Source organism: Haliotis asinina, chromosome 12 (genome assembly GCF_037392515.1).
Source record: "Haliotis asinina isolate JCU_RB_2024 chromosome 12, JCU_Hal_asi_v2, whole genome shotgun sequence".
NCBI classification, from domain to species: Eukaryota; Metazoa; Mollusca; class Gastropoda; order Lepetellida; family Haliotidae; genus Haliotis; species Haliotis asinina.
In genome coordinates this window covers 14,315,072-14,328,741 of record NC_090291.1, presented here as the reverse complement: position 1 = coordinate 14,328,741, position 13,670 = coordinate 14,315,072, and the positions used below count along the sequence as shown (strand labels likewise).

The following is a 13,670-nucleotide window of genomic DNA, read 5'->3' as shown; positions in this document are numbered from 1 at the left end:
TCAAACCACATCCCACGCCCCCTGGGGGCGACCTATCTGCACGTTTGAAAATTTCTGAACGTTATCTGCCCATATCTATATTTTGACAAAAACACAAAACCTCTTGTAAAACTTCTTGGGGCTATTCAATCCTCATGGTTATCGCACAAAAACGTGACTGTTTACCCTTTAATTGGGCTCTGCCTTTGTCTGGTTTGACGTGAGACCCAGCGTGACATTTGCGTCATAAACACAAAAATGTGCATTAGCAGGATTGATCCTGAAATCCTCCCTTTTGATATTTGAATTCTCTTTTCGTGATCAATTTGTCCGTATATTTCGCCTCGTCATGATGAGTAGCAGGGTCAATGTGCATGCTCGACTAAACACATAACATAGTAAACAGGTGTCCCCAAACATCCTGTCTTCTCTATATAAAGACAACTGCTACTCTGTTTGATTATGACAAACCATCAGCTGTCAAGCATCATGAGACGTCAGGTAAGTGAAGTAAATCACATCACTGCAGAAGTTGGGCGGTGGGGTAGCCTTGTGGGTAAAGCGCTCGTTCGTCACGCCGAAAACCCGGGTTCGATTCCCTATATGGGTAAAATGTGCGAAGTCCATTTCTGGTGTCCTCCGCCATGATATTGCTAGAAGATTGCTCTAGTAGGGTATACACACTCACTCATTGCTGAAGTAGATATTTTGCTCTTTTGCTTGTTTGTTTGTTGTTTAGCCTCACATTAAGCAAAGCTGCGTCTAAGAGGCGATGATTTGTAAAAAATCGCGTCTCAAAGACCAGTGATCAACAATCGTGAACTTCATTATACCCCAGTGGGCTAAGATGACATGTGTCAACCGTATCTGAGAACCTTATCAGCCGATCCCGAAAGTCCCATCATGGGTTGCTCAAGACTAGTTCTAACCCATATCTTGACGGGTTACTGTTCGTATGATAGGCATGTAAGAATCAATGATCTTCGTTTAGATATTCTGGGATTTGGTTTTAGTTAACCTTATTGGTATACACCAAGAAAGAGCTGAAACCTTTTGTCTTTCTACCTACAAACCCAAAGGCCGTGATAGCCACACGTGAACTTATGTTTTGCAAATGTTTCAGTTCTACCAGATCTTTGTCAAGTATAAATAAATAAATGAATAAATAAATAACGGCAAAGTCAATAATATTTATTTTCAAATGGCAATAAAAATGTTACGCGCACAAATGAAAGTGACGCGCCGATGCCCGAGAAACATTTCACTTTTTTGTTTAGCCTAAAATGTACACAAAGCATAACGTCATATCGCCTCGTCGTGAATATCCTACGAAAGATGTCGAACCTTTTCTTTGACAGGTAAATTAGCAGGGATTTTTTTTTTTTTTTTTTTTTTTAAATAAACTGAAAATCAGTTTTGACTTCAAGTGTTCCGTAAAAGAATAAGCATGTCCGGCCCACGCACTCGCCTCTCACAGAGTTGGCAAAAATTGTATGTGTCTGTTCCTTGACACCTCACAGTTAATCATGACTTAAAAGACTTGTTCTGTCCAACGCGATTTTTTCAAGGCTGCTGTCACACAGCAGTAATGTTGTTGAAAACTGGCAACAAATAGGAATGGTTTTGTTGCACGTTTCATCAGCACAGGGGAAAGAAAACGTTTTATTACACATTCCGTTTTCGAACGTATCGAATTGGTAAGAGGGAGTGGTACAAATTCTGAAATATGCAATAAAAGCAGTTTTTGTTACCGTAAACTATAGTCTATGACCATGTCATATAGTTTCATAGTTTGAACTTTACAGTAGACCACCTACATGTATAAACGATATTCTCTACCACACTGTTGATACGACCACGGACAAGTCGGTAGTCATAAAGTTCTACGTTTCAATTCAAGGACGATGAGATGATCCGACGAACTGTAAACTATGAAAACTAAATACACGCACCTTGATGGGTTTTTTTTCTTTCGTTCATAGTTAGGTTATCTCAATTGTGGATAAGTGTGAATGGTGTTTTGATGAAGGACAATGGCCAGTAGTGAGTGATTGAGTTTGGTTTTATGCCGCTTTTAGCAATATTCTAGCGATATCACGGCGGGGGACATCAGAAAATGGGCCTCACACATTGTACCCATGTGGGGAATCGAACCCGGGTCTTCGGCGTGACGAGCGAACGCTTTAACCACTAGGCTACCCCACCACCCCGACAATGGCCAGTAATAACTAAAGGGTAACCGGATATATACTTCAGTCAACTTCGTATGTGCAGAGTGCATAGACATGGTGGGTGAGGGAACGCGAGTGGGCTAGAAAGCGACAAATTGTCAGTGTTTAATATTAGTGACATAGTGAGTGAACGAGTGTGACCTTACAGTTCTTGAAGAATTTTCCAGTTGCATTATGTTAGGTATGTATTTTTAATACAAGCGTGTACAGTGATGAAAGCATAAATGTCGAGCTTTGGTGTAAGATATATGCTTGTGGTGCGAGCGGACCATTAATCGTGATCGCAAAAAACGCAGGTGTATTATTGCACTGAATTTTGCTTCAGCAGATTGATACTTATATCATTTCAGAATTCTTTTCCCCAAAATTATACATCCAGTTACTATTCCTTTATATTCTCAGATTCTAGGTCATTCACAAACACAGACATACGACACAGATTTGTATGATGGACACATAAAGTTTATAGAACGGCCATTTGATACAATCAGAAAACTGTGCATAGCGATACAGTCAATTGATTTCTGGTTAATTCGTAGTATAACAGATATATTAAGACTTTGTAGCTATGCTTGCCACAAGTGTAGCTTTTGTACACAATATGTAAATAATCAATCTGGACCAGACAGCACGGTGATTGACATCATGAGCATCCATCCACGCAATAGGGATACAATATAATAATTATGTTAACCAAGTCAGCAAGTTTGTCCAACCCGATCCTGTTAGTCGGCTCTTACGATAATCACCGGCTGATGAAGGCCGATTCTGACCCGGACGTGTCAAGTTGTTGATGCCTTAACCACTTGAGATCCTTCTACGTGTAAACACTTGATATCCTTCCACGTGTAACCACTTTAGATCCTTGTATATGTAACCACATTAGATCCTTCTATGTATAATGTTGATTAACGTGTACTTCAGCTTCTACTTCTGGTCGTCCTGATCATCCCTGCTGTCGTGTCCAGTGACGTTGATGACGTCAACATTGATGATGACTTGGAAGAGGCCAACGTGAGAGACAAACGCTTCATCTGGAAATTCGTCGCAAACTGCCCTCAACAAACTGACTTCTCACAGCCATTCATGTTGTCCAGCAACGCAACCGAATACCCTGCGTAAGGACACTTGTTTTGTCCATCTCACTGAAACTGATGGCAATGATGCAACTTTGGGGGATTCTTCGCGGTGTATTTATTTCCGTCTTTACTGAATCAGATAGAAAACAGACCCCAATCTTGTAACTACGGATAAATCCCATTTCATTGTCTATCCCGCTGTAACTGGTACCAGGCTAACCGGAGAGGTATTTCTATGTTTGCTCTTACGATTCCCAAGGCCTGAAAACGATATACCCTGTTTGGACTATAAATGTTCAGATGAACTTCATGACAAGGAACAGACTAAAACCTGATGAAGCGACCTATCTAAAATGCCTCCAATGTATAAACCGACTGGACACCTGTTTGGGAATAATCAAACGGTTCATTCACAGAAAGCAGCAAAGACAAAGATTTGACCTGTTTATTTAAGAGGGTCATCTAAATGCAGTTACTACGATCAACCCCCGTATTAGCCTTACGGGCTGTCTGCTGTGTGCTCCTTCCATTCCAATGGTCCTGGTATCTGCCATTTCCCGACTCAATTCCACTGAACAGGCCCCATCAGGCGACGAACACAGCGTTTGTTTAGATGCCTAATTGTAGTACGGCGGTCCATAAAGTTGAAATATCCGGCTGATTCCATTACACTGAAAAGACCTGGCAGATAAGAACTACTTATCTGCATTAAAGTGCGTTCGCCGTGGATTTCCCCCGGAAAATAATGTTCATTCAGACCTCATTACAATGCTAAGGCTATGGAACCTGAGGCTTTTTCCAGATGCCATCACAGTGTTTAAGGCCCGAAAAATAATGTTCTTTCAGAGCTCATTACAGTTCCAAGACCCAAAGCCTCGTTCATTAAAGTGATCTTAGCACCCTGATGTCGTAACCCTACGTTAGGTGTGGGACTTACGATAACTTGAGCTCTAAGGCCGTTTTATGGAACGGGGTCCTGGAACCTACTATATCTGACGGGTTTCATCGTAGGTTTAAGGTCCCGTGAATTGAGATATCTTACTAGACCCATAACCCTTTGCAACTCCTAAACTGAGATCAGCTTGATGACAACCACTGACAAACGTATCGATTCGCTTACTTTCAGTAACATTTGATTAATGTTGTCGAATTCTCCATGTTCTCACATTTTGTTTTCTTTGTGTTATGTTTATCAATCAGAAAGGATCAGTGTTTCAATTCATCAGCTATAGTTGTAAAAACGTAAATAATTGCACCCTAGGAGGTTACGTAAGCCCCAGCCATTCAAAGAAAGTTTCATCAAAGAGTATGTACATGTATTCTTCTAATGTCAGAATTTAGTCAGTAATCTCCCACACCTGAAGATGTAGCAATGGCAATAGCCCTTGATCCTTCTATCAGTTGCTGGGTCCTTCTATCAGTTGCCGGCGATCTATATCTCATTTTGTGTTGCATCGTTTTCAATAGAAACATAATTATAAAATTATTAATTAATTTAGGGATACCTGTTAGTTATACAGACAGATATACAGATATTTATTTAAACTACTCTAGTTATGGTTGTTGTTGTTGCCAGTTGTGAAAAAGCTTTTATTGTCTAAATTTATCAATGTATTATTGTAAGACTGTTTTGTTGTAGTCACGATATAGCTGAATTATTGCTGATGTGACATTAAATGTTCACGCATTCCTCAAGGTTATGTCGCTATTTCATTCAGGGAAGCTATCAACAACGAGACCGCTGCGGTGAACCTCACTGGATGCCTGAATTTATTCAACACTTCATCGGCTGAGCCTAAAATTCCAGAGGATCCCATGTAAGTATAATTCCAGGACAATACAAACGAACGAGCTGTCTCAGCGGGATGCAATTAGCGCTTGTATCGAACAATTGGATGTCGCCAATGTTGACCATGTTTAGTGCCAGATTAAATGCCTGTGGTTTGTGGATAGTGGCGAGTGGATAGTGGATAGAGAGAATGTTAGGGCAGAGGGTTAGCCTAGTGGTTAAAGCGTTCGCTCATTATGTCAAAGGGCTCTCGTCAAAGCCCCAGGTTCGATTCGCACATGGGTAAAAGAATGCGTGTGTGAGTTACATTTTAAAGTACCAAATAGATACAATGTGCGAAGGTCATTTCTGCTGTCCACCGTCGTGGCATTGGTGGAATATTGCTAAAAGCGGCATAAAACTAAACTCACTCAAGCATTGTCTTCCCTTATTAGCTTTCCTTTTTGGGGCAAGCTTTCCCGTGTTGACTAAGCTTTCTCTTTTTCACTAAGCTTTCCCTTATTGGGTACGCTTTCCCTCACCGACAGAGCTTTCCCTTAATGGGTGCGCTTTCCCTCACCGACAGATCTTTCCCTTATTGGGTACGCTTTCCCTCACTGACAGAGCTTTCCCTTATTGTTTAAGCTTTCCTGTATTGGCCAAGTTTTCCCCCATTGAGTAATTGTTCCCGGTATTTCAGGTTGGTCAACTTGACCAAGGACCTATGCCCAGCAGACATGATGGTGTTACGGAGCTACACGGGAGATGCCAATGACACTTGCTGGGTGATACTCGGCATTCAACCCACCATCCATTTTGCTGTCTGCAGGTTTGTTTCGTTTGTAGTTTAACACCTCATTTGACAATATTCCATATTGTCTGGACCAGAAAATCCCTTTATCATGAACATCGATTTACACAATTGGGTTGGTTGGTTGGTTTTTGTCTAACGTCGCACTCAGACAATCGTGTGATCAACAGCATGAGCAACCGAGATACGATGATGTGTGTCAACCAAGTCAGCGAGTCTGAGCACCCAATCCCGTTTGTACTTCTGCCGTCGTACTTAGGAACCGACTGTTTCATATTGCCGAAACGTAAAAAAATGAATGCTTTTTTATTTATGCATTCTTTTGTTCTGTTTTGTACGTTTCGTGAATGATAATTGGCTTCTGTGAGTGAAAGACCGCCGTAGAGCATAGCAGAAAGGCGCTGTTCCCCTCGATAACTGAATGTCAGTCTCAACGGCACATCCTATTATCAATCTGAACGCCCCGGGAGCTTACAACTCTCTCATCGAATCATTGCAACATTCTCATCCTTCCGAGGTACCCATTCACTGGTGGGTGGACTGAGACACATAGTGACAGTACTTCAAGTTTACTGCACGTTGCTGTACACGCAACTAGGTGTTTGCATGTATTCATGTTACCAACATCAGGTCATATACCAACGGATTCGTGGGTTCTTTTAAGCGTACAGGGTTGAGTACTGTGCACTGGAGGTTGTGACAACAACAAAAGACAAAGTTGACGCCAAGGTGTTTTACACCCGGTCCGATCCCGTCATCTCTAGCGTAGCGCTTTGGTAAGCGCGCCCACCATGGCCCATAAATACCAAACAACAACATTGCCACAAAAGAGAAGAATAATCCCCGATCAGCGTGTGCGCTGCTGCGCCCCATAGACGAGCGTGGTTTCACTGATAGTTGGTTTGAATCCTTCATTCTTATTCATTCAAGTTAGTTTTACTGTCCTTCGTTGACAGGTTTTTACAATGTATGTGCTATTAATTCATTTCAATGTATGTGCTATTAATTCATTTGTATTTTTGTAATTAATCGTTCTCGTCACGATATGGCTGCAATATTGCCGACGTGACGTTAAATACTCACTCACTCACTCACTCACTCATTCATATTCATAATAACCGATGGTCTTCAGCACCGAGCTTGTTCAAATGCTTCGCCAAGATTTACAGATGTTCATTGAAGTGATTATTTCAACCTGATTGACGCTTAATCATGAATGCATCTTTCAGGACCACCAGATGCTTAACCTTTAGAAGTCGGTCAAGACTGTCCAACCGATGTCTCCGAGTATTCAAGTCCATCCCCGTCGTGGCTTTCTGTGGTGATCGCCCCGCTGGTCAGCGAATTGTGATGGATCGGGTCATTGTCCCGACTTCTTGCACCTGCACTGGCGTCAGATGCCGACGAATCCAGTTTTGGTAGCTGCCGCCATCTGGAATGACGAAAAGGGGACAGGCACAACTTTCAAACCAATATTCCATTTTACTTATGCTGCAACGGATATAAAGTAGGTCACAGTGCAAATGTTCCTGTTCACATTCTTTACTGTATGTTTAAAATTTCATTTCAACTTTGGGGCAAACCTGTGCAAAGAATATTTAACCTATTGTTGAAAGTCGAAATTACTAAAGTCTCCTTTCTCTGAAATTGTCCATGGAAGGTGATATTGAAGCGACTTATGATGCTAAATTAAAATAGTCTGCATGAAATTTTGTCGTTGTTATTGTCGAAAAGTATCACCTGTGTATCTCCTATAATTGGCATTATCAAAAAGGAAATATTAAATCTAAAAGATGTTCTCAAGTAAATGTATGCAACAAATTTACATTTGCTGGAAAGTCTCAAACGCTATCCCCTGGTCAAAGGGAAATAACTCCATGACATGTGGAACTACACATTACCTCCCTTGGATTCTCTGTTGCAACAGCAATGAGAAACATACATTGGCTAAGGGCTAAAGTTCTTTCAATCAGACACGACAACAAAATGGAAGACATCCAACAGATTAAACATGTAAGTTTCACCTATTAAGAGTTTTATCCCATTTGAGGGATACACATAGGTCACGGTCTAAACTTGCAACATTGTCACAAATGAATATTTGAGGAAGAACTACTGACATTACAGTACAAACAGTACATAAAGCCTGTGTTTTGTTTGTTGTTTTGTTGGCAGTTCAAAGATAAAACTAATACTGCTTGCACGTTACTATAACTCGTTAAACATATGAGTAGGCCACCGATTTAGCACGATGTACAATAATATTCACATAAGACATAGCTATAACATGGTACATGAGTGTGGATCTCAAGTGGGATAATTTTTCAAACAAGTAAATAACAACACTGGTTTCTGACGAGAAATTCTAACCAACATATGTTACGGGGCCAACATATTTATCAAACTGTGAGGATGGTAACGAATATATGTGTATCAGTCTCCCGATATGGATACCCAATACTGTTATAGAGAACTCAGTGTATCTTGAGAATATCAACTGGTCTCTGCATATCTCACAGACGGAATTGTCAGTTTACATATACACGTGTACTTAGTTTGAGGTATTCAATACACACGTAGAGGTTTGATTATATATATATATACTGACAGACCGCACCAAGGTGAACTCAAACAACCTGGCTGTCGTCAACTGGATTATTCCAACACAGAATATCAGGGTGTTGTTGTGAAAAACGACCTTACTTGTTATCTTATCTCCATAAATTTTAACCTTAGTCGTTTACGAAGGTTGACATTCCGTTGCACGAATCTACTTTACGCTGAGGCAGCCTTAGGGACAGTTCATAGTATATGGTTGGCGGTTGGGGGGTGTCTGTTGGGGTTAGGGTGGGGGGTGACGATGTTTTTTCCTTTTTTTTGGTTATGGAGTTGCATGTACAATGTGAATTACCTCCCCTAAAATTAATGTACAAAGTAAGTGACACCCCTCAACCCCACACACGTGACATGTACAAAATCAATGACCCCTTCTCCACACGTGTATAAAACTGATGACCCCACAACCTCCCCAGAACAAAATGGGTCACCTCCTATACATCATCATCATCATCATCATCATCATCATCATCATCATCATCCCCCAGCCATAATTTATGATGCGGTCTTATTGCGGCTGGGGTGTTCTCCTTTCGTATTGCTTGCGGAATGAAATCACTGGATCGAACTAATCTATAGAAAAATGTTGGCTGTAGTATGTATAAGCTTTCTGCCACAATTGAGGCCGGTCTGGAGACGCCCATTACATCACGTATGTTTCACACAAAGACATCACTGAATAACTCATACGTATACATTTTAGACAATCCAATAACACATTTCTGGGTCACCAAACCAATTTGAACCGTTTTGCCAGTAAGTCTGCGCTTGTTGGAAATGTAAATAATGAAAACTTAAATTTCTTCATTCTGTAGCATTTTCTTAAGTTGTCCTACATCCATTAATTTTGTCTATTTGTAGCATGCATATCCTCAATACCGGTCTCTTGTGTTCATAATATAGTCAATTAATATTTTGAAAAATAGTAAAAACCTTAATTTCTATAAGAAGCGTAAAAAGCATAAACCACGCCACGCCCTCCTCGGGCCAAACAGTACAGTATCGGTTCATACAGATAATAAAAATATTATTGGAACTGAAATATTGTTTTAAAATACTTTAAACAAGCAATGATGTCAGCTAAAATTGTGTATGTTACTTCCGTCATTTCACTGGAAGATATTGCTAGGACTCTGTTAATAAAGGGAAAAATTAGTCAAAATACGCCTACACACAGAGGGAAATAGGAACTAATGTACATACTAGATGGTGCCATCCAATTAGCATTACGGTTCATGACTCATGGTTTCAGCAATTCTCGTAATTTGTGTCACTATCAAAACGCATCCGATTACAATGCGAATATGCATATGGGATACATTGGTTCATCTTCAACGAAACCTAACCAACATAAACTTGAAAAATTATTTTTTGGTGTCCGGAAACCTAACTGAAAGAAAATGGAAACTTAAGTTTCAATTAGATTTCCGAATCTTTTCTCTACATTTCCTTCAGTTTTCCGGAAAACAGAAATTTTTCGTTTCCGTAACCCAGATTCCCGCAGGACTCCAGTGAGTTTCCGTCATCCAGAGTCTACTAAGTCTCCGGTTGGTTTCAGTTACCCAGATTCCCCCAAAGTGTCCATAAGGTTTCCTTATCCACTGCAATGTGTGAAGCCCATTTTCTAGTGTCGCCCGCCGTGATATTGTTGGAATATTGCTAAAAGCGGCGTAAAACTAAAACTAACTAACTCACTCACTCCTTATCCACTGCTTTAATTTGGTTTTATTTCTATGCTTAGTTCAGTTAGGTTAACTTTGATTTCCGTTTCTATTACTCATATATATTAGATTTAAGTAAATCAGAATGGCTTCATTTGGTTTCAGTTATTAGTATTTAGTGATTATCATAGGTTGGAAAAGAAGAAGAAGAATATTTTATTTGAGTGACACATGCTGAGGTACAGATTTTATACTCATGTAAAAATACATAAAAACAGCACCCGACCACCTGGCCTACGATTATTCACAATATATAATAGAATATTAAAGACTTACAAATACACACACACACACACACACACACACACACACACACATATGTATATATATAGGGGGTGGGAGCAAAACGACGTCCTCCATGCAAAGGACGCAGCAGGTGGCTTCATGAAATATGTTGGAGCAATGCGGCGAACAAAGTCGTACTTGGTAGTTTTCATCAAGGTGAGGTCTGTCAACATTTTAGAACTCAAGTTGTATTGGCGGCGTTTATCAGATGTCAGTCCCATGATGCGATAGCTGTTCATTAACCCTCTTCCTAAAGGACAGAGTAGTCATTCGATATACTGAAGTCGGGAAATGTACCACAGTTGGTCTTCTAGTATCCACAAAGTGAGGTCACTCATTACTGTTAATAAATGTAGATGATGTCGAGGTTTTCCCCGCAAAATCGACGTCTAAAGTCGGTCAACGTATATAGCAACGGCTGTGCATGAATTGAATAGCTGGTAGTAATTAGATGCAACTTAGCAGTTGGTTCCCTGAGGTACGCCTTATGCAGAGACCATTTGATACTGGCGTCAATGATACAATTTGGAATGATCTACAATCCATGTCATGACTGACTGTGAATTATTTATTAACCATTCTCCCGGATTAACAAATGTGTTTGGTCAAGCTGTGTTGCCTTGAGAGGGAACTAATGTGATCAGGTGGTCGTTCCAAATACTTGCTTGACCCATGCCATTGTGTCCCACTTGTGAAGATCGATGGTCATGGTGCCATCACCATGTTACGTGTAACTCTTGTGTGTGTGTATCATTACATATGACTAAAACTGAGGCCTGCATAATTGTATGAACGTTACAGCAGAAGCAAGATGTTTATGTGAATATTATCTAAGAATATCATTGAGCTGTTCATAAAAGTTGTCACTTAATGTTTGATACGTAAATACGTTTTTGGCGTAACGAATTTTCAAGAAATATACCCCTGTGATAATGTTGCAAATAAGTTCAGACTGAATCGTTTCTGTGGACCTTCTTCAACTTAATATATGTACATGTAAAAGACAATGTTCAGGAAGGTTCAGCTGTAGGAGACTAAACCTGCAATGTACTTCAGTATGTGTATGTGGACTTGAAACAGGATCCCGCGATCTTGACATTGTTAAGATTGACTAACGTGTCAGGTGGGAATACACTATGACTATTAAGAACAATAAATACGAATTCATATTCGTTATAGCGTTATGATATCATGACCGACCCATTATTGTTTGATGACAAAAGAAAAACGTCTGGCATAATAGAATTATACATTTCAGGGTCTTCTGTTATCCTGTTTGATTACAATGACAGTCCAACAGTATCTTCGACATATTAATGTTTGTAAAGCATGGGGCGCTGTCGCTGTTGAACACACATCATGCACTATTTTGCGGATGGAAATACAACGTACCAACGTTTGTTAACCTATGAGTTTTCCATGCTTGCAGTCACAACCAAAGGCACATATATGATCTAGAAATGATATAGATACATCAGAAAAACTTAATTTTGGAAAAAGTACCTTACATATGTAAAGTTCAACACACATCTTCTCATCAAATGCCCTTTCTATTAAAACTGACCTTTGAACATATCGCAATTTTAAACATGATCTGAGCATTCGAAACCTTCTATTTTAATTTCTGAGAAATTGGTCAAATTCAAGTTTAAACCATACAACTATCGTTTAAAATGTCACCATAACCAACACGATACGTGTCACCTTAAAAAGGGCCCTTATGCGGTGGTTATGCGCGATTGCTGATGATAATCGGTTTTACATTAAACTTAAATCATCCATGATTATGAAAATCATATTCCATTCGATGGCCAGAAAAGCACATTTTCACCATTTGGGGATTTGATTTCTAGACGGATCTTTTGTCCCATGTCTGAGATCTAATGACCCGTGAAGGGACACAGGACAGTTCAATGCGGCATTGTTCAGAGGGAGGTTCGTTAACCTCAGCTTATAGACTGTCCATCGGAGGGGTCCATAAAGCCTAAAGCTTACTTTGTAGAAAGAAACTATATTTTTCTAATTGCTTTTGATCTTATGTCTGGTAAGAATATCAAGTGACGGCTAAGAATTAGTCCCAGGTATTTGGCCACATCTACCACCTTGGTAGGAGTATCATCTAAAGGTAGGTTAGGGACCCGTTTCACAAAGCTTTCGCAGGTTTAAGATCTGGAAACTTTTCTCGTAACATTGGTACCTCCAATGCTACAGCATAGGAGGTGCAGATGCTACGAGGAAACGTACGCTATCTTAAGGTTACGAGAGCTTTCTGAAACGGGCCCCTGGATCTTTGTGTAGAGGATACAAAAAGTGAAAGCAAATTGTTTCTGATTTTGAAAACCTTTTCATTGACAAATTTGTTTTCAAATTTTGTTGACACAGAGTTGTAGCTGCCTGTCTATTGTGTGCATATTCTTATCACGGAATAAAATATCGAAAACATCCATGAAAGGGGACGCATCAACACAACTGTTCAAAACGTTAGTGAGGCTGTTAATTTTGATGCAAGTGTGACAGACAGGGTGCTGCCTTGAGCACATCGCCCTGATCGTGGATAAAATAATCGGATCTGTTGCATAAAGCCTGAGTTATGAACTAAGATAATCTGCCCCTCAATCCAAATTCACACAAATCTTTTCATATACCTTGTTTCCACGTTGCAGCATGTGCCTTTTCTAAGTCAAATTATATATACAGTACGTTCTTTGTTAACACTGGAGTTAACGTCAATAATTCTAGATGCACCAGGAGGTCAGTGGTAACTTTTTCGGAAACCACACTGAAGGTCAAACAAGAGATTGTTGGTCTCCAAGAACCAGGTTGATCGACTGTTAACCATGCGTTCCATGGTTTTACAAACACAGCTAGTTATTGATATATGACGATAACTTGAGGGATCAGTATTATGCCTTGGGCTTTGGTATCGGGATTTTGGGAACGCTCCCAGTTGTTCAAATGTGCATGTCACCAAACACATTGCGTCGTGCTTCCAGACATGAATCAGACTGGTGTTTCTGGTGACGCTGAATATCATCAGCTCATTCCGCAGCGTCGCAAGCCCGTGTGTACGTCATGGAGACAAAAAGTTTCAGTTTAATGCTCACCGTCATCAGAGATAGACTGGCCGGTTTCTTTTCGTCTTGGGTTTGATACCATTGGAACTAAGGGATGTAATATGAT

The 13,670-nt window shown here is 40.1% G+C and overlaps 1 protein-coding gene across 1 annotated transcript; it reads left to right on the top strand.

Annotated features, from left to right (window-relative positions):
- Window positions 1–277: 277 nt before the first annotated feature.
- LOC137257785 (uncharacterized) lies at window positions 278–7,577 on the top strand. The gene is made up of 5 exons (XM_067795216.1): window positions 278–480; window positions 3,135–3,328; window positions 5,008–5,106; window positions 5,758–5,886; window positions 7,098–7,577. The coding sequence occupies exons 1-5, from the start codon at window positions 442–444 to the stop codon at window positions 7,288–7,290; spliced, it is 654 nt and encodes a 217-aa protein (XP_067651317.1). The 5' UTR covers window positions 278–441; the 3' UTR covers window positions 7,291–7,577.
- The last annotated feature ends 6,093 nt before the right edge of the window (window positions 7,578–13,670 follow it).

What these genes read in the sequence shown, in the direction of transcription:
- LOC137257785 (XM_067795216.1), top strand. Translation starts at nt 442, where the DNA reads ATGACAAACCATCAGCTGTCAAGCATCATGAGACGTCAG. An exon ending in AAAATTCCAGAGGATCCCAT is followed by an intron (nt 5,107 to 5,757) that starts GTAAGTATAATT and finishes CCGGTATTTCAG; the next exon opens with GTTGGTCAACTTGACCAAGG. An exon ending in ATCCATTTTGCTGTCTGCAG is followed by an intron (nt 5,887 to 7,097) that starts GTTTGTTTCGTT and finishes TGCATCTTTCAG; the next exon opens with GACCACCAGATGCTTAACCT.